We start from the raw sequence: 27,598 nt of genomic DNA on the forward strand, positions 1-27,598 counted from the left end.
TAACTTTCCTTTTTTATTTATTAAATTTCCTGTAAAAAAAATTTAAATTGAGTATTATATGACTAGTAACATATTTATAATACTACAAACATTCGTATATTTAAAAAAAATAAAATTCATTTTATGGGTTAATATTATTAAAATAATGTTCAACAATTGCTATTAGTCTTTCCGTATACATTTGATTGTTTCCTAAATTAACAACAGACAAATTTTCTGATACTGAACTCATATCATCTAAGTTATCCAATGATGGAGCATCGTCTGGTTTAACAAAATTAAAGTCCATGTAACAACAGGCATGCGCAAATCCATATATGGCGTATTTTCTCCAATGATCCAATAATACAGAATATGGAAATATAGAATGGGCATCATTCCCCAATTCCGTTAAAAAGTTATTTAACTCCTCGTGGTAGTATTTCAACAAAGCTGGAAATTCACTAATTTCTGGTTTAGATGCAACTGAATAGAAAAAGTAAGATAAATCTATCACGGGAGAATGATATCTGACTATTTGCCAATCTACAATTGCCATATCATGTGGATTTTCCTTGTTATCATCCTAAAATAAAAAAGGAATATAAAAAAATTATATATAAATATAGGAAAACTAAAAATTCTCAAGTGTAGGTATCGTGGCGGGTATTTTATTGTAATAGTACGGCCGGTGTCATGAGTTTATATACTGTGATCTGGAATTATTTCTTGTCAGCATTTCACCTGCAACGTTTATTGTGAAATGAAAATGACAAAAAAATCAAAATCTAAAATGGAAGATCCATAAAATTTGGCTAAAAAAATTGGTTTATTGAGAAGAAACCCCAAAGTGTATTCCGAAAGAAATATACCACTGTTGACGTTTTATTGATCGATGTTATTTGGCATTCTTATAAAAGTAACTTCAAATAAACTTTGCTGTAGTTCTATCCTGCATTGTTTTTCCTACATAGCAAACGACACAGCAAACATTATTCTTTTTGAGATTAAATCTTACTAATAAGTCGTCATTAATTTTTAAGTAGTTATGATAAAAATCAGCGAAATTATTCTTATACAACATTTAACTGATACCAAATCTTCACTTACAAAGCACGATCCACTAACTAATTCTGTATTTCCCTTTTTATTTTTCAAGTCCAGGTCCACTAACTTCCCTAAATGTCTAACATGTTACCTTTGTCTTGAATTTCTTGTCAAATTTAATTTTATTTTACTCTAAGTTTTCTTTATAAGGGGAACTGGTAATAACTTTAGCGTTTTGTTACTTTCTATGGTTGGTACTGTTAGATATAACTTGAGGAATTAGAGAAGCTTCGTTTAATGCATCCGATAACCTTTTTGAACCACTCTGAATCGGTGAACTACCAGTATTAGGAGAGCCACATGTGATGAATTTAGAGCTTCTGAAGGAGCAAAGTTATGGTCTTGAAAAATGTGGCGATTAAAAGGCCCGATGCTAGCAGCTTTAAAAGCATGTTAGAAGATGACAACTGTACCTGTTCTTGGTATGCTTCTGCAAGCAGTGTAACAACATCTATTGAAATATTTGTGTTTCTATATTCTCTTAAAAGCAAGTCTTTTACTACTCCAGGTATACAAAAGCAAAAACAAGTCTTGCTTGTGAATACCTGTAGTATAGGTAGAGGTCGAAAAAGGCAACATCTAATGGTTGCATGTGTTTATGTTTATGTTTAAATGGTTAACTCATTTAAACTCATGAATATAGAGTAAAAGGATGAAAATCGGTAGACAATTAGGTCTTTACGGTAGATAAACTACCCGAACCGTGCACAATAATCTCCCTATTTTTCCTTTTTACTAATTACATTGATATTATGATATATACCGGGCTAAGCTTTGATTTGTGGTAAGTAATTTTTCCGACGTTAGATGTTAGATCTACAAACAGACACCACATAAGCAGCACTGTAGATATAATATACTAGTAAACTAGTAAAAATTAGTAAAAATTAACAGATGGTCCAATATAGGCGATTTAAATGATAAAAATATTAACCAATTGATATGTTGATGAGGAAAAAATTAAGAACGAGAAAACAATGGTAAATACTACTCGGATAACAAACTGTAAAAAATGGGGGAACTACATACAACAAAATTAAACAATGGGAATCCCTATTGAACTTTTTGAAAGTTATAGAAATGTAATGACTTATTAAAGCTATTCTAAATATAGTAAATACAATTTTAATATAAAAAAAATAAAATAAATACCTTATATTTAAACATAAAGTTGTTATTATGGCAATCACAATGTACTATAACAGATGGCTCAGGGTTTTGATTAACGATGACATCAGATATGATTTCAGACATTCCCTTTTCCATTAACTCATCAAATTTTGTAGACAAATCCGATCGGTTCGCTTCTCTTAAATTTTTTGAAACTTTTGCCACACAGGTATTGTAAAAATCTGTCATGCCAAATTCTACGTTTTTCTTAATTAACAGATCATTTTCTAATATTTTCAGAAACGACTCATTTTGTTGTTTTTTTAAAGAAAGAGAAAGTGCGTGAAGTTTGGCATAAGTTTTCATTAATAATTTAAGATGATTCATATTCATACTGAATTGTCGATCATGTAATGTATATCCTTGCTGATATAAATTTTCTAGAAATATTATGTCCACGTTTTCATCCGAGAAGGTGGCATGACATTTTGCGACTGCATTAAACGGCTGCGAAACATTTTGTTTATTTTGATGATCATTAAATAATTCCATTATATCCTTATAGAATAAAAGTTCGTTCTTATATATAGTTCTAAACACTTCGAATTTTCTCATAGACGGTTTTGAAAATTTTATGGCCAAATGATATTCTTGTAACTTTTTGTCAGAATCAGCTAATCTAATTTTTGTAAATACCATATCTGATGCATATCCTTCAGTTTTCTTAGTTTTTCCTTGCAGTTCGATCGAAAAATCTTCGTAATAATTGGCTCTTAGTGCTTCTCTAATGTAACTTACAATCTTGTGATCCTCCATATTAAAAATGTAACGAATATTGAATAAACAAAGCAAAATTAATCAGTTTTAACACACCACAATACTTTTCAATAGTATATATACACAACTGTAGCACCTTAACACTTTAAGCTAGCAAAATTAATCAGTTGTAACAAATCACAATACGTTTTAATACCATATACACAACTGACACGTTAACGCTTTTATTCTTTATTAATATATACTAATATTTTAACACTTAATTGATATCTATATTTGAAAACGTGCCACAGATCACAATCACAATAATTTTGATAACACTAATAATAATAATGTTAATGCCACACGAGTTTTCATTACATCATAAACAGCTGCGTCTGTGCTCTCCCCTGTCTTTCCGATTTCCGAAATCCGAAGGTCGAAGCCCAGCATTAGAATAATATTATTATGGTAGGTTGCCGGTGCCGGTTGCTAGGTAGAAATATTTCGTAAAATTGCACAATTTCGATAGTATACCTCATGATACTATGATTAAGAAGATAAGATATTGCGCATAAGTCGTGACGTAATTGGAGACCTGTACGTTCGTAATGTCAGTTTTTTGTATGTGTCAATAAATAATCTTTAATAAATAGTTTGGAGATATCCTTTTGTGTACGATTATTGTAATTATTAAACCTTTTTTTAATATTATTATTTTGCTAATCGAATAATTTCATCACAGAATGTATAAAAATCCCATTTAACTTTAACAAGAATTCAAATTCTGGTCTCCAATGACGGCATGCGCGAACACGACCGATTTTGTGCTACGGGAAGATCCTATCTTGTTATTCATAGTATCATGGTATACCTAATAAAAATCGTATTGAACAGGACCGGAACAATAAAACCCAAGAATATACACGCATTTCATTCCATTTTGGTATCCATATCAATAGTTTTAAGTCTTTCTCTTCGCTTTATGAATATGCCATTTCTGTTTTTAAATTCAAATAGGTACATAGTTAACAGTAGCGGCTTTTTTGAAGAGTTATTCTCTTCCTTGTTCTTTTTGTTGTTTTGCGTCCATTTTTCCTGTGTTACCCAAGTCTATGAATGTAATTCGTGAACTATTTTTAGTAATTTAGTTCACTATGTATGGTACAAAATTAATTAATTTTCTCGTCAAGACTCCTTCAAGGTGTATTCAATTACCTTATATTATCTTCGTTTTTCAGTGCAATGAATCACCTGCCATTAGCGGTACCTATTTATAATAGCTTATAATGTTTACCTAATTTTAGTTTAAGAATCTTTAATTTTAAATTAATAAAATTAATTTTTTTTTAATTAGCTACATTAACTTCTAAACACGAGAGTTGTACACGAGATGTACACACTTCTAGTATTTGTATACAAGAAGTTGCCAGAGATTTATTTAGTTGACAATCTCATAGCTCAGCAAAACCAAAACCAAATTTAAAAAAAGATTCATGGTACTTGTGTGATGAGAATAGAGTGGCTGATATGCGCAAGTGTGTTTGTTGTAATAAGTAGGGGAGAGTGTTCCACAGTGGATCATTTTTTTTTCAAATGACATTTTTTTTTAGAAAAATTAGATTTTTGTATAATTTGTTTGTAATATCGCAAATATTAGACATTACTTGTCATTATAGCAGCGATTGGTTTGAATTACCTAATAATATTACCTATCTTTTATTATTTTTTTATTACCATGTCATTTGTTTCAGTGTGCCCCAAATATGGGGCACACTGAAACTATCGGTGGGGTACAATGAAACACTTTCTAAACAAAAATATGTTTAATGTAAAATATGTAGTGTCATACAAGTTTTATTCACTAGGACCTAAATGAACTTATTAATAGATATATTTTACCGAACGCCATGATTGTTAAAATTAATTTCAAAACTCATGTAGGCATTTTGTCTTGACGTTGGGCCAGAAAGAATCGGTTGAGGTAAAAGCATTTTAATATCTTCTAACCGAACAACTGAAATATCTGGATTTGTAGGAAAGAAGAATTTGCCAGTTACTTTTGCGCTTTTCCTCATAAAGGAAATTTCAAATTCATCTTTTTCCAAAACGTTCAATATTTTCCCAACAAAGTAAATCAAATTCTTGGTCGTAAACTGTACCAAAACGAAGTTATTTTTAGTTGGAGGTCTGGTTAATTCCTCAGTAAGATCTGGAATTGGATCTTCCGGTGTCCAATCGCTTTCACTTGATGATTCCTGCCATTCTTGTTCTTCGTCATCATCATCATCTGTAATTTTTCTTGTCACCTTTTTAACAGCTGTTTGGTTTACTTTTTTTCTACTCAATTCCCTTTTAGCTAGTTCGTCCGTTTCAGGAGTGTCAGTCGCAATAATTGTTTTTCCAAGTCGCAATAATCTTTCTTTTTTGTGCCTTTGGAAATCCTCGAAAGATTTGTGGAGAAACAAAAGAAGATTTATTATTGGCTTTATTTTCTGCTGGCGTTTCATCAGTTCCCTCGATGCCTTGCTGTTTTTCTGTTTCTTGCTCAGGCTGTTGAATAACTGTTGGTTCAGAATGATTTTCTGGTCTGTCTGTTACAGCCGACATGAGGAAATCGTCATCTGAAAATATTTCTGGATCATAAGGGAAGATGCCAGTTTTCTTAAATCCTGAACTGATGTTCGTAGGTGTCATTGATCTTTTATGCGCAACTTTAACAAAACTTCCGACATTAAAAATATTTACTGGAATACCACGGTGATTAAGAAGCCAACCTTGCATGGCATTGTTATAATGCGCCTTGAACGATGAAAATACTGCTACATCTAAGGGCTGCATTTTGTTTGAGCAGTGTGGAGGTAGTGTCAATAATGTGATCCCATTCGACTTTACAAGAGCCAAGGTTTCCATTGACAAATGGCTCTCGTGATTATCCATGATGAGAAGGCTGGGGTTGTTACAAGAACTAGAAGAATATTTTATAAAATGTTCCATTACTTGCGGAAATAATTCCCTGTTCATCCATCCAGAAGAAGCAGCCAATCCCAACGTACCAGCTGGAGCATCTTGTATCATCATTTCCTTGAAATGAACTCTGGAAAATACCATGGCCGGAGGTAAGGCATAACCACCAGCACGAATGATACTGCAGGTCGTTACAAGAACCCCTCTATCCCCACTAGTACATTGAGAGACCTGTTTCATACCTTTTTTGGCAAGAATTTTAGGAGGAGCATGAACTGTGGTGGTTCCAGTTTCGTCTGAATTAAAGACTCTACTGCCATCACTAAAACGAGACTCACCCTTAAGAACTGTTTCAAGATTTTTGAAAGAAGTTGAAACATTGTGCCTGTTAAACGCAGTAGAACGGGATAAACTACAAGCTTCTGGTTTTCGACAACTTAATTCTGGATGCCTTTTCCTGAAGCCAAAATACCACTCTCTACCTGCCATTTTTTGTTCTTTCCAATTATTAGGGATTTCCTTATTGTTTTTTATTGCTGACTCAAATGCAAGCTTGCGGCATTCCAGTGGAGTAAGTCCATAGCACATCTTTGCAGAGGTCAAAATATAGTCAACTAAGGTTTTCTCTTCATCATGTGTAAAAATTAACCTCACATCATATTTGGGACGAAAAACACTGTCTGAATCGGGGTTCGCTTTAACTTTGCGTACATACCTAATATAAAAAAAAACTATTTTTAGAAATGAAAAATAGTGCATCATACAACAGAAAAAGTTACTTAAATCCATCTGATTTCTTACCTAAACAAAGTAACATAGGCAACACCTTGTAATTCGGCTGCTCGTCTTATAGGCAGATTTTCTTGAACAACGAGACGCACAGCTACTTTCATCTGCTCTTGACTGAAAGTGCCAATGTTTGTTTTGCGCTTACGGTTACGAGCCATCTTAAACTTGGATGACAACTAAAAAATAAATAATTAAAACATTGTTGCATGTGTCATGGGGTACAGTGAAACATGTTTCACTGTGCCTCACATGGACTTGTTTCAATCTGGACCATTAAGCACTTTTCCCAACAATTAACTTAACAACCTAACCTAAAACATTCAAAATGCCGCAAATTTCAGAAATCATCAATCAATTATGTACCTTACCCCGCAACGTTCTTAGCAAATATTAAATTAAATAATTGGAGACTTACCAGGTTGAAAATATATCACTTAAAATTTACTTGGAACCAAAAAAACAATATTTTTTTCGTCGCAACAGAACGGCGGATTTACACACACTGAGGTTAAGATAACAAGTAGAGGACGGATATCCACGAGGAATGTATATGATTAACAAAAGACGACAAGGATATATTTGTATGTCCTCGATGTGTGTAAATGTGCGATATATGTACTTGATGTATTGACAAATTTTTGTTTTTAATATGAATAAAAGTTTCTTTCACTAAACTTTGTATTTATTTTTTAATTCTTAGGTTTAAAATTTATTATCCAAGTAAATTTCTTTAAAAAATGAAACTGGCCTTATTAAGTTACCAGTTCCAAATAAGGTCCAATATTCAAGATTTATTCAATGTTAAAATTTTATATTTATTTATTTATTAAGTATTTTATCGTAAAATTCGAAAGCTAAAATGTTAGGCAATACGTATACAAGACCTTCCCCCCCATATTTTTGCTGAATAAGATATTACAGACATTTAAACCTTATCGTGGCCTTAATTGGCGTCCTTGCCTTATTTTAAATTGTTTATTATATTGACTAATCCTAACACTATTCATGTTACTTTCAATATTTAAACACGTTATTGCTTTTTTCATATATATATTTAAAAAATAAAGTAATAAAATTCATTTTATGAGTTAATATTATTAAAATAATGTTCAACAATTGCTATTAGTCTTTCCGTATACATTTGATTGTTTCCTAAATTAATAACCGACAAATTTTTTGATACTGAACTCATATCATCTAAGTTATCCAATGATGGAGCATCGTCTGGATTAACAAAATTAAAATCCATGTAACAACAGGCATGCGCGAATCCATATATAGCGTATTTTCTCCAATGATCCAATAATACAGAATATGGAAAAATAGAACGGACATCAGTCCCCAATTCCATTAAAAACTTTGTTAATTCCTCGTAGTAGTATTTCAACAAACTTGGAGATTCACTAATTTCTGGTTTAGATGCAATAGAATACAAAATGAATGATAAATCTATCACTGGAGAATGATACCTGACTACTTGCCAATCTACAATAGCCATATCATGTGGATTTTCCTTGTTGCTATCCTAAAATAAAGGAGTAATATATAAAAATTACATATAAATGTACTAAAACTAAAAATTCTCAGTGAGTGTAGTTATCGTGGCCGGTATTATATTGTAATGGAATAATAATTAACTGTTTTTAGGAAGGAAACTTTATTTCAATTCAGGATAATTTGTGATATTGTCTCTGTTTAGGCATTTTATATTCCTCTTCAGAGCTTGTTGTTGATTGGTTCGTAGAGTCAAACATAAGAAGGTTCGAAAAGTCCATCCTGAAGTATTATTTTGGAGTGTAGCATATGTGGATGTCAGCGTGAGATGTGCTATCTGATCGGAGGAGAAAGTGGCTGACTGCTTAGCAAATGCGAGAGCGTTACTTTTCCAGTTTGAGAAAAAAATGTATACTACAAACTTTTATTAGTAAGATGAATTTTTTATAGTAGAGGCGGTTGAGAAAATAGTTGCGGTGATTACCTCAAGACGAAGTATCGTTGTGCAATGAGATTGGGAAACCATAAAAACCAATCTCGCTCTGTTCGGAGTTAGGAGGTGAGATTAGGCAATAAAGGTGAGATGTGCTAACGGGCTGGCTTCAAGGTGATTTGCGTACTCGTCCGAAAGTTCGTCGTTGCAAGTTTGCACAAGAATTGAGGATAGATGAAGTTTTTTGATTTTAGGTTTGTGAACTCATACGTTTCCAAAAGATAAACAGGAGGATTCCAGGTGTCTTGGGTTCTGAAATGTTGCCCATTGATGATTTTGAGGGTGACATTTCTGTTCCAAGAGTTTATCCTCTCCATGATTGTGGTACTATTCGAGATGTTAAGGATATAGCTGGAAAGAACGCCAGGTTTTGTAATTTGCTCTACACAGGATACGACGTTCGGTACTGAGAAGTTTACATTCTGATTTAAGAGACTTTAAGAGACAATTTGTTCGACTTGTACTCTGTAACGGGTGTAACTTTATAAGTGTGGATGAGAGTATTTACAAGCGTTTTGCCGATACTTCCGAAAAGTGAATTTAGAAGTCGTGCTCTGTTTTTCACCTTATCTAAAAATTTTTTGATAAAATAAAAGGCAGATATCGAGCACAATTTTATTAATTTAATCTTGCCCAAGTACTTTCGCTTTTCTAAAGCATCATCAGGGGCATTTCGTCATGATTCTCTCTCCTGTTGCCGACAAGAATGTAGCTTCAACTAAATTTTAAATAATTTTAAACTGTTTGTCCTTGTTAGTGTAGTGTTTATACCATTTTATGTTTAATGTTATGGTTATTACATTCTGCGCCTGTTGGATAGCCCAAAACTGACGAAGTAAGTCTAAAACGTTAATCACAAAAAACTTTTATCATCCATTAACTTCGAGTTTTTTATCGAAGTTAATCAATTTCTTTATTTAAAAAAACGTTTCTTGGCTTATTTCAGGTGCCTCTGATGATGCTTTAGAAAAGCGAAAGTACTTGGGCAATATTTAATTAATAAAATTGTGCTCGATATCTGCCTTTAATTTTATCAAAGTTCATTTTTCGAGCATTCAACCTTATACCAATTTATATTAAATTACCTTTAGATCAGCATCCCACATGAGAATCGCCGAGAATAGAGAGCCTTTCTCCTATGATTTTCTGGGAGTATGGGTTTTCTACGCTATTTATGACTTTATCCGATAAAGTTGGGATTCAAAAGACTATAGTTTGCATGTTATTAACATTTACTGTAACTCTCCACTCATTACACCATTGTTCGGTAACGTTTAATAGAGATTGTGCCCTTTAGAATGCAGTCTTAGAATTGCACCGTTTAGTTAATGTTACTAAGGCCGTATCGTCTGCATAGAGAAATAGCGGCGCGCCTGGGATATTTTTGGTTGTGAGGCCACTGTTGTCTATGATGTACCCACAATAGAGGAGCTAATATGAAACCTTGTGGGACTGCAGCTTGTGGAGTGAAGGGTGTTGCGATGTTATCACGTATTTTCACTTTAATACATCTGTCACTTAGGACAGATTTTTTTCGAATACCTTCACTATTTATAGCAGTCGGATTGGTTGAAGAATTGGTGACTGAGTGTCAAAAACGATAGAAGGTTGATCTACTTCAGCTGTAGCTTTAGTTATAGTTGTAGTGTATAGTTTAAAAAGTAATAAATTTTCAATAAAAACTCCAGAAGTTTTTAAAATACAATAAAAACAATATGTACTGCAATCGGTTCAAAAATATTTGGACAACTAGGTTTCTCAAATTTAACCCGTTAGGTGATTTATAAAAACCAACACAGCTTTTTTGTTAATATTTATTTTTTAGTAAACTAAAATAGTTAAAATTTATTCTGAAATGAAAATGAAAACAAAAATCTAAATCCAAAACTCGGATCATAAAAATCGGTTTATTGAATAGAAACTCAGTGGCGCACCCAGGCGGGATTTTGGGGTTCAACCCTCCCCCACCCCCCCCCCTGGACCCTATTCCGACACTGTTACTCACACATTTTAAGGACTCAAAATGGAGGTAGAATCATAAAAAAAATTTCGGTGACCAACCAAACCCCCCTCCCCCATCCTCCCCCCCGATAGGCAAATTCTAGGTGCGTTACTGTAGAAACTAAAAAGTTTATCTCGAAAACATATAATACTGTTGGTGTTTTATTGATCCATGTTCTTCTGGTTTCAGTTTCATCTTTACATCATTTACTTCCACATCTAAGAGTGCGTTCATAACGAGGCGCCGACCCTCGCTCGGGCCATGGGATGGTATCATTTAGTCGATTTTCGGTAAAATAAATGCATTACTTTAAATGAGAACGTTCACCGTCAGTGCTACGCTCTAAGCGAGGAGACGGTGCGATGGTCTCCGTTATGAACGCACCCTTTAGCATCTGGTACGTCGGGATAGATAAAAGCATTTCTAATTTTGTTTGACTTTTTTATAAACGTAACTTCAAATCAACTTGCTGTAGTTTTATAGTGCATTATTTTTCCTACATAGTAAACCTCATTACTCTTTTCGAATTTAAAACTTGCTAATACGTAATCATTAATTTTTGAATCGTTATGATAAAAATCAGCCAAATTATCCTTATACAAAACTTCACCTCATACCAAATCTTGATCCCCAGAATACGATCCACTATCTGATTCTGTATTTCTCTTATTTTTTAAGCTAGTTCGAAATCCACTAACTTCCCTAAATCTTGAATCTATTTTGTCTTTAATATCTTGTTAAATTTGATTTTATTTGGCTTTAAGGGTTGGTACTGTTAGATATAGCTTGAGGAGCTGGAGAAGCTTCGTTTAATAAACCGAAAACCTTTTTGAAACACTCTGAATTGGTGAACTATCAGCGTTAGGTGCCACTTATGATGAATTTAGAGCTTCTGAAGGAGCAAAGTTATGATCTTGAAAAAAAAATGTGGCGATTAACAAGCCCGATGCTAGCAGCTTTGAAAACATTTTAGGAGATTCCAACTGTACCTGTTCTTTATGCTTCTGCAAGCCGTGCAACAACATTTATTGAAATATTGGTGTTTATATGTTGTCCTAAAAACGTCTCTTCTGCTTGTATGCAGTATACTTCAAGACGTCGAAAAAAAGAAACATCTAATGGCTGCATGCGATGAGTATTCTGGCTGGGCATTTGAAGCATAATATTACCGTTATCTTGAGCAAATAGAAGTGCATCAAGAAGTTTACTACGAGTGCCGAGTCAGTCTAATAAAAATACTATCATTTACAGAGCATATTACGGTGGTGCTAACACCTCTCTCTTGACTTGTTAGTTTCAGGACATTAGATCTACAAACTTACACTAGATAAGCAACCCTGTGATATTTGATTGTGGGTAAAACCTCACTAGTATAATCCAGTAAAAAAAAATAAAAAGTAGCAGATGATCCTATATAGTCAATTTCAGTGGCGGATACACGGGGAAAATAAGGAAAGGTCCGATATTAAAGAAAACCTATTATTTATTTGTTTTGGTTGGTGTTTACTGGTGTCAGTCCCCCAAGTTGGAAATTCCCCTTTCAAGGCAAATGTATAGATCAACCACTGGTCAATAAAATGGATAAAAAGAATAACCAATTGATATGGGATAAAACAATGGTAAATACAATTATTCGGAATAACAAACTGTTATAAATTGAGAAACTAGAACAAAACTAAACAATGGGAATCCCTATTGAACTTTTTGAAAGTTATGGAAAGGTAATGACTTATTGAAGCTATTCTAAATATAGTAAATACAATTTTTATATAAAAAATAAAATAAATACCTTATATTTAAACATAAAGTTGTTATTATGGCAATCACAATGTACTATCACAGATGGCTCAGGGTTTTGGTTAACGATGACATCAAATATGATTTCAGACATTCCCTTTTCCATTAACTCATCAAACTTTGTAGACAAATCCGATCGGTTCGCTTCTCTTAAATTTTTTGAAACTTTTACCACACAGGCATTAAAAAAATCTGACGTGCCAAAGTCTACGTTTTTCTTAGTTATAAGATCATTCTCTAATATTTTCACAAACGACTCATTTTGTTTATCTTTTAAAGAAAAAGAAAGTGCGTGAAGTTTGGCATAAGTTTTCATTAATAATTTAAGATGATTCATATTCATACTGAATTGTCGATCATGTAATGTATATCCTTGCTGATATAAATTTTCTAGAAATATTATGTCCACATTTTCATCCGAGAAGGTGACATGACATTTTGCTACTGCATTAAACGGCTGCGAAACATTTTGTTTATTTTGATGATCATTAAACAATTCCATTATATCCTTATAGAATAAAAGTTCGTTTTTATATATATTTCTAAATACTTCGAATTTTCGCATAGATGGTTTTGAAAATTTTATAGCCAAATGATATTCTTGTAACTTTTTATCAGAATCAGCTAGTCTAATTTTTGCAAATACCATATCTGATGCATATCCTTCAGTTTTCTTAGTCTTTCCTTGCAGCTCGATCGAAAAATCTTCAAAATAGTTGGCTCTAAGTGCTTTTCGAATGTAACTTACAATTTTGTCATTTTCCATATTAAAAATGTAGGGAATGTTGCATAAACAAAGCCAAATTAAATCAATTGGATATCGCGATACTCTTCAATAGATACTATATAATATATACATATACACTACTATAACACTTAATTGTTATTAATATATGCTGATATTTAAACACTTAACTGTTGTTATAATTATGTGAAAACATGTGCCACACATCACAATCACAGTAATTTTGATAACACTAAAAATTTCAATGCCAATGGAGTTTTCGTGGTCTGTGCCGTGTTTCTCTTCGAAACCAGAGTCACAAAATATTTCGTAAAGTTACCCAATTTCGACCGCCAGAAAAGATCGTATTGAACAGGACCGGAATGGTAAAACGATATTATAATTCTTAAACAATTCAACAACAACAAGAACAAGATCCTTAAATTTTTAATAGAATTCTTAAAGGTGACTACAGCGCAAACTACGATCAGTAGTCCAAGGAAATAAGTTTTTCTCAGGACATTTTAATAGCCAGGTATTTCACAAGTTTTTCCTATAATATATACCTGTATAGTAAGCGAGCTTGTACCTTTTCTGCAGAAATTTCGGCGTGTTTTTTTAGTTATTAACAATTTAGTGTGAAGAATGCAGTTTTTTTCGAATTTTCGCTTTCTATTAAAAACGTATCTATTTATAATTAAATATAAGCATTTTCTCTGTTAAAAAATAGAAAAACTTTCAAAATGTCGTATTCTAATTATTTTTTTGAAACTTCTATACTGTCGTTGTATTTGTACTTTATTCTCTATACTGAAATGCTGAGGGGAGCGTCACTGAACTAGCGGCACAAAATGCAGGCGTCACTAGTAGCGTCATGGAATAGCGGGTCTTCACAAATAACGAGACTACTACTAGAGGGGAAGAGTGGGAGACGAATGCAGCATTGGATAGCTGGATCTACTCTTTCAGTACGAAAACATGTTTTTGTTGCTGTAGTAGTATTTTTTCTGTAGAGGTTAGAAAAAAACGTGGTTGTTTTCTCGTGCCGATAACAATGTGTGACTAAAAACATGAGCAACGGATTAATGTGAAATTTCTCCGACTGAGTGCTATAATTTGTTGAAAGAGGCCTATGGTGAGAATTCTCTATTTGGTATGGTATAAACGGTTTTCTGACAGCCGAGAGAGCGCCGAAGATGACCAACGTCCAGGTCTCTGTTTCAACTCCGCAAACAGTGACCAAAATAAATGAAAATGTGCGCGGAGATCGTCGTATGAGCATTCGGATGATTGCTGAGACTGTAAACGCCGATAAAGAAACTGTCATAAAAATTTTACATGACGAATTGAACATGAAGAAAGTCTGCGCGAAGTTGGTCCCAAAATATTTGACCCCTGACCAAAAGCTCGTCCGTCATCAAACCTGGATATTCAAATACTATGTTGAAACTAAGGACAATCCATGCACTGGAAAACTCCTGCATCGCCAAGAATGAAAAAAGCAAGGATGTCGAAATCAAAATTTAAAGCCATGCTAATCGTTTTTTTCGACATCAACGGCATCGTGATGACTGAAGGGGTTCCAGAGAATCAAACTGTAAACCAAATTTACTATTTGAAACTTTTGGAAACGCTGCGAGAGCGAGTGCTTAAGAAAGGGCCAGAGTTGTGGAAAAACAAGCCTTGAATCTTGCACCAGGACAACGCACCTGCCCATAACGCGCTGTCTGTGAAGCGTTATTTAGCCATTCCAGTATTTAGCCATTTAGTCAATACCTAGAGGCATTCCAGTACTCGAACACCCGCCGTACTCGCCTGATTTAGCACCCTGTGACTTTTTCCTGTTTCCGAAGATCAAGTTTGCCTTAAAAGGAATCCGGTTCGAGTCGATGTAAGAGGTGAAGCGAAAAACGGCGGAGCTCCTAAAAGCTCTAACAAAAGAAGACTTCCAGCATTGCTTTGACCAATGGAAAAAAACGAATGGAACGGTGTGTGGCGAGCGAAGGGGAATATATTGAAGGAGAGCATTCGATTGTAGAATAATTTTTAAAATAAAGCACTTTTTCATAAGCAGTTTCGTTATTTAATAGCCAGGCCTCGTATTTACTCTAATCAGGTTTAAATTAAAAACTAAATGACCAACAAAATACAGACAATAAATGAAAAGGAAAAAGTTAAAAGTATATAATATATTATGTCAATAAAAGATAATAAACAAGAAAATAGAAGATCGATGCTAAAATTCGATTCGTAACTATTTTCGAACGTGAAAATTCATCATAAATGTCATTTCATCCAATTATTACAATATAAAATCGTCTGTTTAATAACTACCGATTTTATAATCAATTTAAATGTGAACATTAAATAAATTAAAATTCTACTGTTAGTGTAAATTTCAGTTTTCTTTAAGTTCGAATTAATCCAAACATGAATGTATATATATATATATATATATATATATATATATATATATATATATATATATATATATATATATATATATATATATATATATATATATATATATATATTAGAGATATTACCAGAAATAACTGAAGATGAAATCGAAAAATCCATAAACGACAAGAAAAGAAATAAAGCGGCCGGTGAGGACAAAATACTGGCGGAACTGCTAAAAGAAGGAGGAGACACGATAAAAAAAATGCTAAAAATACTGTTCAACAAATGTCTGTTTGAAGGTAAAATAGGAGACCGAACAGACCTAAACAACTACCGCCCTATTTCCCTTTTGTCACAACTATATAAAACCTTCACAAGAATAATAAACAACCAACTAACCTATAAACTTGATAACTACCAACCAGTGGAACAGGCTGGATTCAGGAAAGGATACAGCACAATCGACCATCTACATGCGCTTAAAATCTTAATAATTGAGGAAACCAATGAATACAACCTTCCGCTGTACTTAGCATTCGTAGATTATGAAAAGGCTTTCGACAGCATTGAACACTGGGCGGTGGAAGAAGCTCTGGTCAATAGTAGCATAGATTCAAGATACCGACAATTGATACATGATATTTACCAAAACGCAACCATGATCGTAATTCTGGACGACAAATTAATAACGGATAATATAAAAGTTAAACGAGGAGTCCGACAAGGCGATATAATTTCACCTAAACTGTTTACCTTGACCCTCGAAGATATAATAAAATCAACGGATTGGGAAAACAGAGGAATATGTATTAACGGAAAGTACCTAGATCACCTTAGATATGCGGATGATATACTCCTGATCTCCTCGGAACGACAAGAACTAGAATTAATGCTGAATGAACTTCATGAAAAATCAGTGCAAAAAGACAGGGAAAAATAATGAATTGTTTAGATTAGAATAATATGATGAATAATATTTCTTTGAAAGCCTTCCTTTGACAAAAGATACAGTTATTTCTTTATTTGAACAGATCAAACCTTTAATAAAACTTTTCAGTCTACATGGATTGCAAGATGGACCTAAACTGCGAGCCTATTTTTGACCTAAATTTTTAATAAACTTTCAGACATTTCTTTTGAATTGGTCCGGACGAACCCTTCCTTTTCCTACTTTTAGGTTTATTAATCGTAACGTCTTCTGGTAGGTACTTCAGTCTCCACATTTTCATCAGAGACCTCTGTAAATGTAAATGATACATCATCATGATCATTAACGTAATGAGGGTCTGCATTAGAATCATTAACATTAAACGATTGGGAGCTAAACAAACTTGCAGAAGAGGTGCGTATCAATTTAGAATTGCTACCTAAAACAAGAAAAAAAAAGGCAAATGTTAAGAAGAAATCAGCTTGTCAGAAACTTAGTAAATTGACAAATAGCTAAGAAGAAAACAAATAAATCTCTTGCTATTGACATTTTTGCTATTATTATTGTGTCAGTTTTGCAGGTCATAAATAAGGCTTTTTCAAGCCATGTGATGGTGGTAACTTAATTTTGTCAATTTTTGAGTTAAGCCACTATTGCATACAGCCGACGAGATGATCGTTTAATAAATTTTTGATCAAGTTAATCAATCTTACAAAACCAGAATTTTATTAATAAAATAACTATTTCATTTTTAATACATTCCTGAAATAAAAAACAATTTTAGCTTACAATACACAACAAATTATTTTAGGCGAGATATGCGACTTTTATAATTAATTCAAGATAAGAAAATATCAAAATTGGTAAGTACTTAACATGAAATTGTGACATCAGTTCCTCCGTGAGACACATTTTTAGGACGTCGGATTAACCCTGCACGTGTGACACTCGAAAAATGGCAAACTGCCATATTGATATTTACGTTATCATTTTATTAATAAATGTATTAATTACTTGTTCAGTCTAATAAAGAAAACAATAATATTTTAGTATAAGCGTGGCAAAAAATCGAGTTCTAGCGATTACTTTTGACAAAGAAAAGAATAACGATAGCTAAAGAATCATTTAAATATTGCTCCTAAGCCAATAAATAATACAGAGAATTCGTTCTGCAAAATAAAGAGATATTGAACAATGGTAAGATTGACAACGTAAAATGTTAATTTGGAATTTAAATATGAGACAAAATATTTATTGGTATTAAATTTTTTTTAATCTGATTAATAGTAAAATTAAGACTTGTAAAATTATTACTTGTAAAATTAAGACATGGATGGTAAAAATGTATTTTTGACATTTCTTTAAACACGCTTTCTTTTAGAAATTACACTTTTGCATGAAAGTTGATCGAAATGGGAAACATATATCGTTTCCAATTGGTAAATAAACGAAACGAACAGTTAACTTGGTGTCTTCAAATCGCCAAATTATTCAATGTTGTTGGTGTTTTTTTTCGGATATGCTTACGTCTACCATTAGTAATAGCGCGCCTCCCTAAAGGGGCGCGCCCCACAGGTTGTGAATCACTCTGTCGTCCTTAGGAAAATCACCGCATATGTAAAAATTATGAAAATTTAGTTGGGCGCAAAAATTAGATCTAGATAGTTTTTACTACATGATTATTTAAGAAAAGTACAATATTTACAATCCCAAATATATATTCTGAAAAAAACACTAAATCTAAATTGTAAAAGCAAAATATCTACTCTAAACCTTGATACGCATATAGAAAGTTTTAATCCCAATATATCCCATTAAAAGCGTGAACGCGCCCTGTATCGTAGATAGCTGCCTAGTGATTTAACCATACAGGCCATGCACAAGGATTATTTAGCAACCTACCCTCCTAATCAATGGTCGTATAAGGTTTATCAAAAGCATCTTCTGAGAACTTAAATCCAGCATGTATTGAATATGATAGCTGGAAAGAACACATTCAACGTGCCAAAGATTCAAGAGAATTATACAGATTGGATACAAATGAACCAGATATATCAACGACCCTTAAAGTCTATGTTGAATTACAAAAAGTCATGTTACTAAGAATCGATATGTTTAAGAAAGCAATATTTACCCAAAGAATATCGACATTCAATGAAAGCTTTGTACCCCTGGGTAAAGGAAAAAAAAGAAAAAACTTTTGCATGCCTATGGTATGACGGTATTACTGGACGGGGAAAAGAAGAAACAATTAGCTCATATAATGCTTTCTTTTTACATTACAGGTATGTCGAACATTTTGTCCTTTGGGTTGATAACTGCTCAGGTCAAAATAAAAATTGTAGTTTTTTATATTTCCTTAGTATATATTATATTGTAAATTCTGACGCTATATCTGTTCAAGATATTTGTATTTAGTATTTTGTTCCAGGACACACCTTCTCACCCCTTTTTACCCTTCAGGTGAAACTATCTTAAAAAAAACAAAAGAAAACCTACGATTTTAACGATTTTGTGACAGTTGTTGGAAATGCAAATTCAAAAAAGGTGACAATCATAACAATGCAGTATACAGGTTTTTTTAAGTGGCAAGATTTCGCGTCACAAGCAAAAATTTAAAAAATAGAGCCTTGTCTTTACTTGGCGAAAAAAGGAGAAATTGTTGCCAATTGTTTGTTGCTAACAAATACGACAAGCGACGAAATAAAAAGACGCATAGCAATAGCAAACAAAACTGCTCACAATCTCCAGAAACATTTAAAAAATAAAAATATAAAACGTGCAGTAAAGCTTAATATATAGAAGACCTTAATAAGACCGGTTTTAAAATATGGGGCTGAAACGTGGACCTTATCTCAAAATGATGAAAGACTTCTTGGTATTTTTGAGAGAAAAATTCTTAGAAAGATTTTTGGGGCTGTAAATGAAAATGGACTATGGCGTCGAAGATACAACTTTGAACTTTATCAGTTATACACCGATCCAGATATTGTGAAATTCGTTAAGTTGCAGAGACTTAAATGGGCTGGACACATTGCTAGCATGTCAGATCAAGAATACACGAAGAGATTAACATTTTCAAAACCAGAGGGCACAAGAAGCAGAGGACGACCACGAATGAGATGGATTGATGATGTGGAAGAAGACCTACAGATTCTAAGGGTTAGAAGATGGAGGGAAGTTGCCAGGAATCGACAGGAGTGGCGACTTCTTTGTGAGCAGGCCAAGATCCACAACGGATTGTCGAGCCACTTATGATGATGATCGTATTTTGAAACTTGAGTAGAGTGCAGACACTATCTCTTGTTTACGCCGCCAAATATACAAGGTTTACAATTTACTGTTAAGTTATCAATAAAAGAGAAAAGGTACAATCTTTATTTTTCTAAAGTGTAACATAGATAATTGGTTGGGCTCGCCGGGTGAGGACCCAACCGCATAATATAATACGACTACCATTCATATAAATTTATTTTAAACACGTTATTGTTTATTTCATATATACTTAAGAATAAAATATAAAATTCATTTTATAAGTTCATATTATTTAAATAATGTTCAACAATTGCTATTAGTCTTTCCGTATACATTTGATTGTTTCCTAAATTAATAGCAGACAAATTTTTTGATACTGAACTCATATCATCTAAGTTATCCAATGATGGAGCATCGTCTGGTTTAACAAAATTAAAGTCCATGTAACAACAGGCATGCGCAAATCCATATATAGCGTATTTTGTCCAATGATCCATTAATAAAGAATATGGAAATATAGAATCTGCATCATTCCCCAATTCCCTTAAAAAGTTTGTTAACTCTTCGTGGTAGTACTTCAACAAAGCTGTTGTTTCACTAATTTCTGGTTTAGATGCAACTGCATACAAAGTATATGATAAATCTAAAACTGGAGAATGGTATTTCACTATTTGCCAATCTACAATAACCATATCATGTGGATTTTCCTTGTTATTATCCTAAAACAAACCAATAATATATATATATATATATATATATATATATATATATATATATATATATGTATATATATATATATATATGTATATATATATATATATATATATATGTATATATATATATATATATGTATATATATATATATATATATATATATATATATATATATATATAGACATATTCTGCTAACAGAAAGTAGAGCAGAATATACCACACAATCACCAACGGAAGTATCCGTTGAAGGCGAAGAGATAGTAGTGGGAGTTGATATGGTGAAGAAAGCTGTAACTGAACTAAAAAATGGCAGAGCTCCTGGCCCAGAAAACATTCCAGCCGAATTAATAAAATGTGGCACAGATAAACTCTTTCTAGCACTGGACGAGGAGACTGATAATAATGATGATGCTCAATTGATATGTTATGTACGGTAAATTCAAGAAACACATATATTATGTGAAAATTTGTTATTTTGCAGAAAAATATGTAAAAGTTGTAAAGCTACTGATTTATTTCTAAAAATAATATTAATTGAGATAACTGTGTAGACGTGTGTACGGATGGTGCCCTAGCGATGTCTGGACAGTATGGATGACTATTACAAGTTCTCATCAAAACCAAAGCTCCAAGTGTAAAATAGACACATTGTGTCATACATAGAGAGGCCTTAGCAGCAAAGAACGTTACACCTAAATTAAGTGTTGTGATGGATAGCATTAATCAACTGGTGAACTACATTAAAACACGACCCATGAAATCAAGAATTTTCCATAAACTTTGTGAAGAAATGGGGGCCGAGCACACCTCTTTAATTTATTATTGCAACTCTCGTTGGCTGTCCAAAATGCAACGTACTCGCACGTCTATACGAAGTAAGAAATGAATTTTACAAGTATCTACGTACATAATCACATGATGATGCGCAAAACTTTATTAATTCAGAGTTTATAATAAAATTAACATATCTCTGTGACATATTTAACAAATTAAATGATCTTAATAACTCTTTGCAGGAAAACAATACTCATATCCTGCAATTGGCAGATAAAATTACTGGGTTTCAGGAGAAGTTGCTCTTATGGAAGAGAAAATTAGAATATCAAGAAATTAACTTTACAGGTATTCTACAAGAAAAATCGATAGAAATCCTTGATTCCCTTTAAAAAATATGTTTACACAACACATGTTGTCATTGAGCGAACACTTTGAGAAATATTTTCCCGAAGATATAGAGCAATACGACTGGGTCAGAAACCCTTTCCTGTCACCCACGCTATCGACACTTTCAATAGAGGAAGAAGAACAACTGACAGAATTGTCCTGTGATTCCAGCCTAAAGCTTCTATACGACAAGGACAAACTGTTTGAATTTTGGAGCTCATTTTCTCATGAATATCATGCCATCAGCACTGCTGCATTAAAAGTTTTATTACCATTTGAGACTTCGTACTTGTGCGAAACGGGATTTTCTGCGGTTGCAGTAATTAAAAACTAGTACAGGTCAAACATAAACTTAGAAAAAGAAATGATAGTGGCAATTTCCAAATATTAGCCCCGGTTTCATAAGCTGTACTCAAAAAAGCAAACACATCCCTCACATTAACCAGCCAGTTACATAAACAAATATCTCTTTTTATTTTTGTGCCTATGTTTTGATTTCGTTTTTAATGTCTAATAAAAAATATACATGTTCAAATAGTGTTTTTGTTATAACTATAACCTGTTACTAGGCTATAATAGTACTAAAATTGTTAAGTATTATTGGGGGTTGGGTTGGGGGGGGGGGGGTTGCAAAAAAATAGCAAAGTCCCAAGGGCGTCACAGCACGAATAAGTTTGGGAAGCCCAGGGCTATTGATTATGTACTTTAAAAAGCAACTACAACTTTAAAGGGCTTTTATTATTTCATATGGTTAATGGACCCGCAAATATGAATAATTTAGAGAGAACGATTTATTCTATACAAAAAGTGGTAATAAACATTTCTGTTTAAAATTATCTCAGCTATATTTTTTATTTAAAATATTCAGTGGCATTTTCGTCTCTGATGACTGGAGTATTATGATAAACCAAACATAAGATAAAAATATTTACCAATTGATGAATAGATGAGGAAAAATAAAGAACGAGACAACAATGGTAAATACAATTATTCGAAATAACTACATACAAAAAATGGGGGATTCAAATAAATGAAAACTAAAAAATGTGGAACCCTAGTGAAATGTTTAAGAGTTATGGAAATATAATAACTTGTTGAAGCGATTCTAAATATAGTAAATGCAATTTTTATATAAAAAAGTAAAATAAATACCTTATATTTAAACATAAAGTTGTTATTATGGCAATCACAATGTAATATAACAGATTGCTCGGGGTTTTTGTTGAGGATATTAGATAAGATTTCAGACACTCCCTTTTCCATTAACTGATCAAATTTTGCAGATAAATCCAATCGCTTCGCTTCTTTTAAAATTGTTGAAACTTTTGCCACACTGGTATTGAAAAAATCTGACTTGTTAGAGTTTGGATTTTTTATAGTTATAAGATCATTCTCTATTATTTTTAGAAACGACTCATGGTGTTGTTCTTTTAAAGAAAGGGAGAATGCATGAAGTTGAGCAAAACTTTTCATCAATAATTTAAGATGATTCATATTCATATTTAGTTGTCGATCATGTAATATAAATCCGTTCTGATACAAATTTTCTAGAAATATTATGTCCACATTTTCATCCGAGAAGGTAGCATGGCATTTTGCGACTGCATTAAATGGCTGCGAAACATTTTGTTTAATTTGATGATCATTAAACAATTTCATTATATCCTTATAGAATAAAAGTTCATTTTTATATATATTTCTAAACACTTCGAATTTTCGCATAGATGGTTTTGAAAATTTTATAGCCAAATGATATTCTTGTATCTTTTTGTCAGAATCAACTAATCTAATCTTTGCAAATACCATATCTGCTGCATATCCTTCAGTTTTCTTAGGTTTTCCTTGCATTTCGATGGAGAAATCTTTATAATCGTTAGCGCTAAGTGCTTTTCGAATGTAACTTTCAATTTCGTGATTTTCCATAATAAAAATATGTAAAGAATATTGAATAAACAAACCAAAATTAATCAGTTTTAACAAATCACAATACTTTTTTCTACTATATGCACAACTGTAACACCGTAACACTTAATTGTTATGAACATGCATATTTAAACACTTCATTGATATTTATATGTGAAAACATGTGCCACAGATCACAATCATAGTAACTATGATAACACTATAAATTTCAAGGCTAATCAAATTTTCCTTATATCATAAATAGTTGCATTTTTGACAAGCCCGAAATATTAGAATTCTGGATCACTAAATATTGAGTAAACTTGCAAAATTTCCGCGGTATTGAAAGATCATATTGAGCAGGACCGGAATAATAGTAGAGCGGTAAATTCTAAACGAAAAAAAGAAAGCACAACATAAAAACATTATTCGGAGTTGAGTAAAATTGACTAAACAAAAAATAAAAAAAAAGTAAAAATCTCCTATAAAAATAAAATAGATAGAAATTTTAATTATTTTTAATGTCTACAAAAAATTAAAATTAGGAGCTATTTAAATTAAATGTGAAGCGAAAGTAGAAGTAGTGAAGGCTAAATAAAAAATGTATAAAATATATAATGGCGGTACCACACTTCGCTATGTGTTATTTGTTATGTGGCTTCGGTGTATTCGCTCAAATATTTATTATTCGTCAGCGAATTCGATAGCGTGCCCAGGAAACAACTATGGGAAGCAATGAGAAGAATGCGCGTTAGAGAGAAATGGGTGAATATAACACAAAGACTGTATAAAGAAACACAAGTGCAAATAAAGTTAGGTAATGAAATAACAAAAACAATCACCGCAACAAAAGGCATCAAACAGGGATGTGGTCTCTCACCTACAGTTTTCAACATATATATAGATCAGGCTTTGAAAAGATGGTATAGAAAATGCGGAACAATGGGCATACCAGTACAAGAGAATATATTACATTCACTACTTTTCGCAGATGATCAAGTCATTTTTGCACAAGACAGGGAGGATATGGAATATATGATAGGGAAATTAAAGGAAGAATATGAACTTTGGGGACTCAAGATAAATATGTGCAAGACCGAATACTTATGTATTGGACCCGAGGTTGCAGATTTGAACTTAAGTTTAGAAGAAGAGACTATTAAGAGTTGTAAGGCTTTTAAGTATTTAGGGTCAATAATTAGCCGAGATGGTACTTGTATGAAAGATATAGAAATGAAAATAGCACGGGGAAAACAAGCCACAAGAGCACTTCATGGACAACATGGACTGATATGGAACAACACTCTAACCAAAGAAAACAAAAAGAGGATCTTTCAAAGCATAGTGATGAATATTACCCTATATGGAGCGGAAGTATGGCCAATGACAACAACAATACGAAATAAAATAAGAACAGTTGAACTGGACTTTATGAGATGTCTATAAATCACAAGAGCGGATAGAATAAGAACGGAGAAAATATGGAACAGAATGGAAGTAAAATTCTCAATTACAAAAAAGTTGGAAAACAGAGCCCTGCAGTGGTACGGGCATGTACAAAGAATGCCAGAGCATAGATGGCCGAAAAAAAGACCTGCTACAAGACCTGCTACAAGATGGAAAACATACGTCGGAAATGCTATGATAGATAGAGACCTCAGAGAAGGTGACTGGGAGAATAGAGTGCTGTGGAGGACGAAAACGGCGAACTCATAATGGGAAAAGCCGAAGAAGAAGAATAACAAATACGTTACTCCACACTTGTGCCGGCGGGCCAAACATGCTAAATATTTGCGTCATGCGTATTTGGTAGAACCAAAATTGGTGTGGACGTATTGACGGTCGCTGCAACTTATTTTTACATAAATGCAATTTACCAATTCTTGTTGTGTAAACACAAAGTGACTAAAAGACTGCGTAGAAGACGCTGGTGGATGATAACAAGTAATTTTGTTTTCATTCCTGGCATCGTTATTATTTGTTGCTGATTTGTTTAAACTATTTTTTGGATCCCAGATGCGAGGCTACATCTGGTATAAATCTAAAAATCTCATTACCTTTCACAGTAGGTTCACCACAAATCAAAGCGTAATAGGTAACACAAATTTGTCGGATTAATGGTTTAAGAATAACGAGAATTACAATAAAGTTAGGTTAAGATAAACAGCGAGACAACCGCTGGCCAGTGCGAGCGAAGTGTGGGCAGTCGACACATATATTTGGCTATATGTGTTACGTTACACATATAGCCTTACGTACGTTAGGCTTATTCGTGTCCTCGCTGAACTGTGTCAAAAAAACCGATAAGTGGACATGTAGGCGTATTTGCTATTCGTATATTTGTTAATGCGTGCAAATATAGCAAATAATTGACGAATGTATCCTCCACACTTCGTCTTATTCGGCCGAATATGACGTATAACTAATAACACATAGCGAAGTGTGGTGTCGCCATAAGACTAAATTGATAATGGGGAGGATCAGAAGATATATAAGTCGATAAACGTAGAGTACAGAAAGCAAAGGATTGTAATTAGGGTAGATGTATCCAAGACTAAAATACTGTGTTCATGTAATGGATAAAAAACATGAAAAGAATACTTTTACCAGTTTCTTAAACGAAGAATTTTAAATACATCTGGTCAAACTAACGGAGACAGTATTAGCGACAGTCACCAAAATAACAAACGAGGAAGTTATTCGAGTACTTCAAAAAATAAATAAACGTAAAGCAGTTCGACGAGATATCGTTGGGGGTATTATAAAAGTGGATTCAAAATTTCGTCCTTGATCCGAATGTAACTCTAAAGGAACTCCTTGTCTTGACACGACGTGTATTATGCATTCAGGTCATTTTTAAAAATAATCCATTACGACCATTAAGTACTTGTTTCCTCTCTCTGCCATCGGAAGTGGACCGAGAATATCGACTGCAAATCGTTCAAAAGGGTCTCCGGAAAGATATTGTGCCATTTTACTACCGATTTTACCACCACTTATTGTTCTAGAGGCTTTTTTTTACAATTACATAAATCGCATTTATTACAACAATCTTCTATATCCCTGCGGCAATTGATCCAGTAAAATCTGTTTCGAACTCTGGTAAGTGTTTATTTTTAATTCCGAAATGTCCTCCCGAAAGGTTGCTATGAAGTTCTTGTAACACATTTTTAATGTGTGATTTTGGCAGTACCCACTTGTTGAAAAGGAAGGAACTCCATCAAGACTCTCCCACTTCCGATATAATCGACCATTGGAAAGATACAAAGATTCCCATTGGGCCCAGTACGCCTTTATAGTTCCACTGTATTTGGTAATTTTCTGCCAAATAGATCTTACTCCATTTTTAAGCCATTCTCGTATGACTTTTAAGTTATTATCTTTCTTTTGACTCTTTTTAAGGTTTTCCAGGGAAGTTTAATCATTTCACTGTGGTCCTCCGAAGACTTACGTCTTTGGTTATATTCTCTTTTGCTTTAAGCTGAAACTAACTTTGAACCTGTTCTCTTAACTTTTATTTCATTTTTGCTAATCGCTAGTTGCTTGCTCTCTCAGATGTGCAACTTCAGATTCCAGAGTATCTTATTCACTTCTGTGGTCACTTATGGGAAATCGATTTCTTTGAGATCTATTATTTCTACTAATATTAATATAATAATACTAGTATTTCTAGTAGGACTAGATGCAAGCTTCTGGATGTAGATCAAGGCGATGTTCTGACCTCATCTTTTAGTTCTTCTTTCCTTCCTAGGATCGGCTTAAAACATCTTCTGTTTTCAGTTTTAGATCTTTGTTGAAGATTTTGCAATATGCTTAACATCTGAGATAAAATAAGTTGTTGACTATCTGTGGTAGTGACTTCCTCATTTTCTCGAAATGTTACTTCTTTCAATTTTGGGCGAAATCTGGAAATACTTTTCACCGATTCATACTCCGGGGCTGAGATTAGTGCTTCATTTAGCGTTTGGTGATGTTTTAATCGAAGAGCTTGTTGCATTTGCTGAGTCCATCTTT

The 27,598-nt window shown here is 33.0% G+C and overlaps 3 protein-coding genes across 3 annotated transcripts; all 3 read right to left on the reverse strand.

The window, feature by feature from the left end:
* On the reverse strand, positions 1–3,314 carry LOC140440824 (uncharacterized). The gene is made up of 2 exons (XM_072531186.1): positions 2,239–3,314; positions 1–565 (listed from the first exon to the last, which is right to left on the reverse strand). Exons 1-2 carry the CDS (start codon positions 3,010–3,012, stop codon positions 122–124), a joined length of 1,218 nt encoding a protein of 405 aa, XP_072387287.1. The 5' UTR covers positions 3,013–3,314; the 3' UTR covers positions 1–121.
* A 4,416-nt stretch (positions 3,315–7,730) lies between these two features.
* Positions 7,731–13,548, reverse strand: LOC140440825 (uncharacterized). Its single transcript, XM_072531188.1, has 2 exons — positions 12,487–13,548; positions 7,731–8,233 (listed from the first exon to the last, which is right to left on the reverse strand). Exons 1-2 carry the CDS (start codon positions 13,258–13,260, stop codon positions 7,790–7,792), a joined length of 1,218 nt encoding a protein of 405 aa, XP_072387289.1. The 5' UTR covers positions 13,261–13,548; the 3' UTR covers positions 7,731–7,789.
* Positions 13,549–19,846: 6,298 nt separating this feature from the next.
* LOC140440826 (uncharacterized) lies at positions 19,847–23,791 on the reverse strand. The gene is made up of 2 exons (XM_072531189.1): positions 22,835–23,791; positions 19,847–20,523 (listed from the first exon to the last, which is right to left on the reverse strand). The coding sequence occupies exons 1-2, from the start codon at positions 23,603–23,605 to the stop codon at positions 20,080–20,082; spliced, it is 1,215 nt and encodes a 404-aa protein (XP_072387290.1). The 5' UTR covers positions 23,606–23,791; the 3' UTR covers positions 19,847–20,079.
* Between the last annotated feature and the right edge of the window lie 3,807 nt (positions 23,792–27,598).

The sequence above is a fragment of the Diabrotica undecimpunctata genome, chromosome 5 (assembly GCF_040954645.1).
Source record: "Diabrotica undecimpunctata isolate CICGRU chromosome 5, icDiaUnde3, whole genome shotgun sequence".
NCBI lineage: Eukaryota > Metazoa > Arthropoda > Insecta > Coleoptera > Chrysomelidae > Diabrotica > Diabrotica undecimpunctata.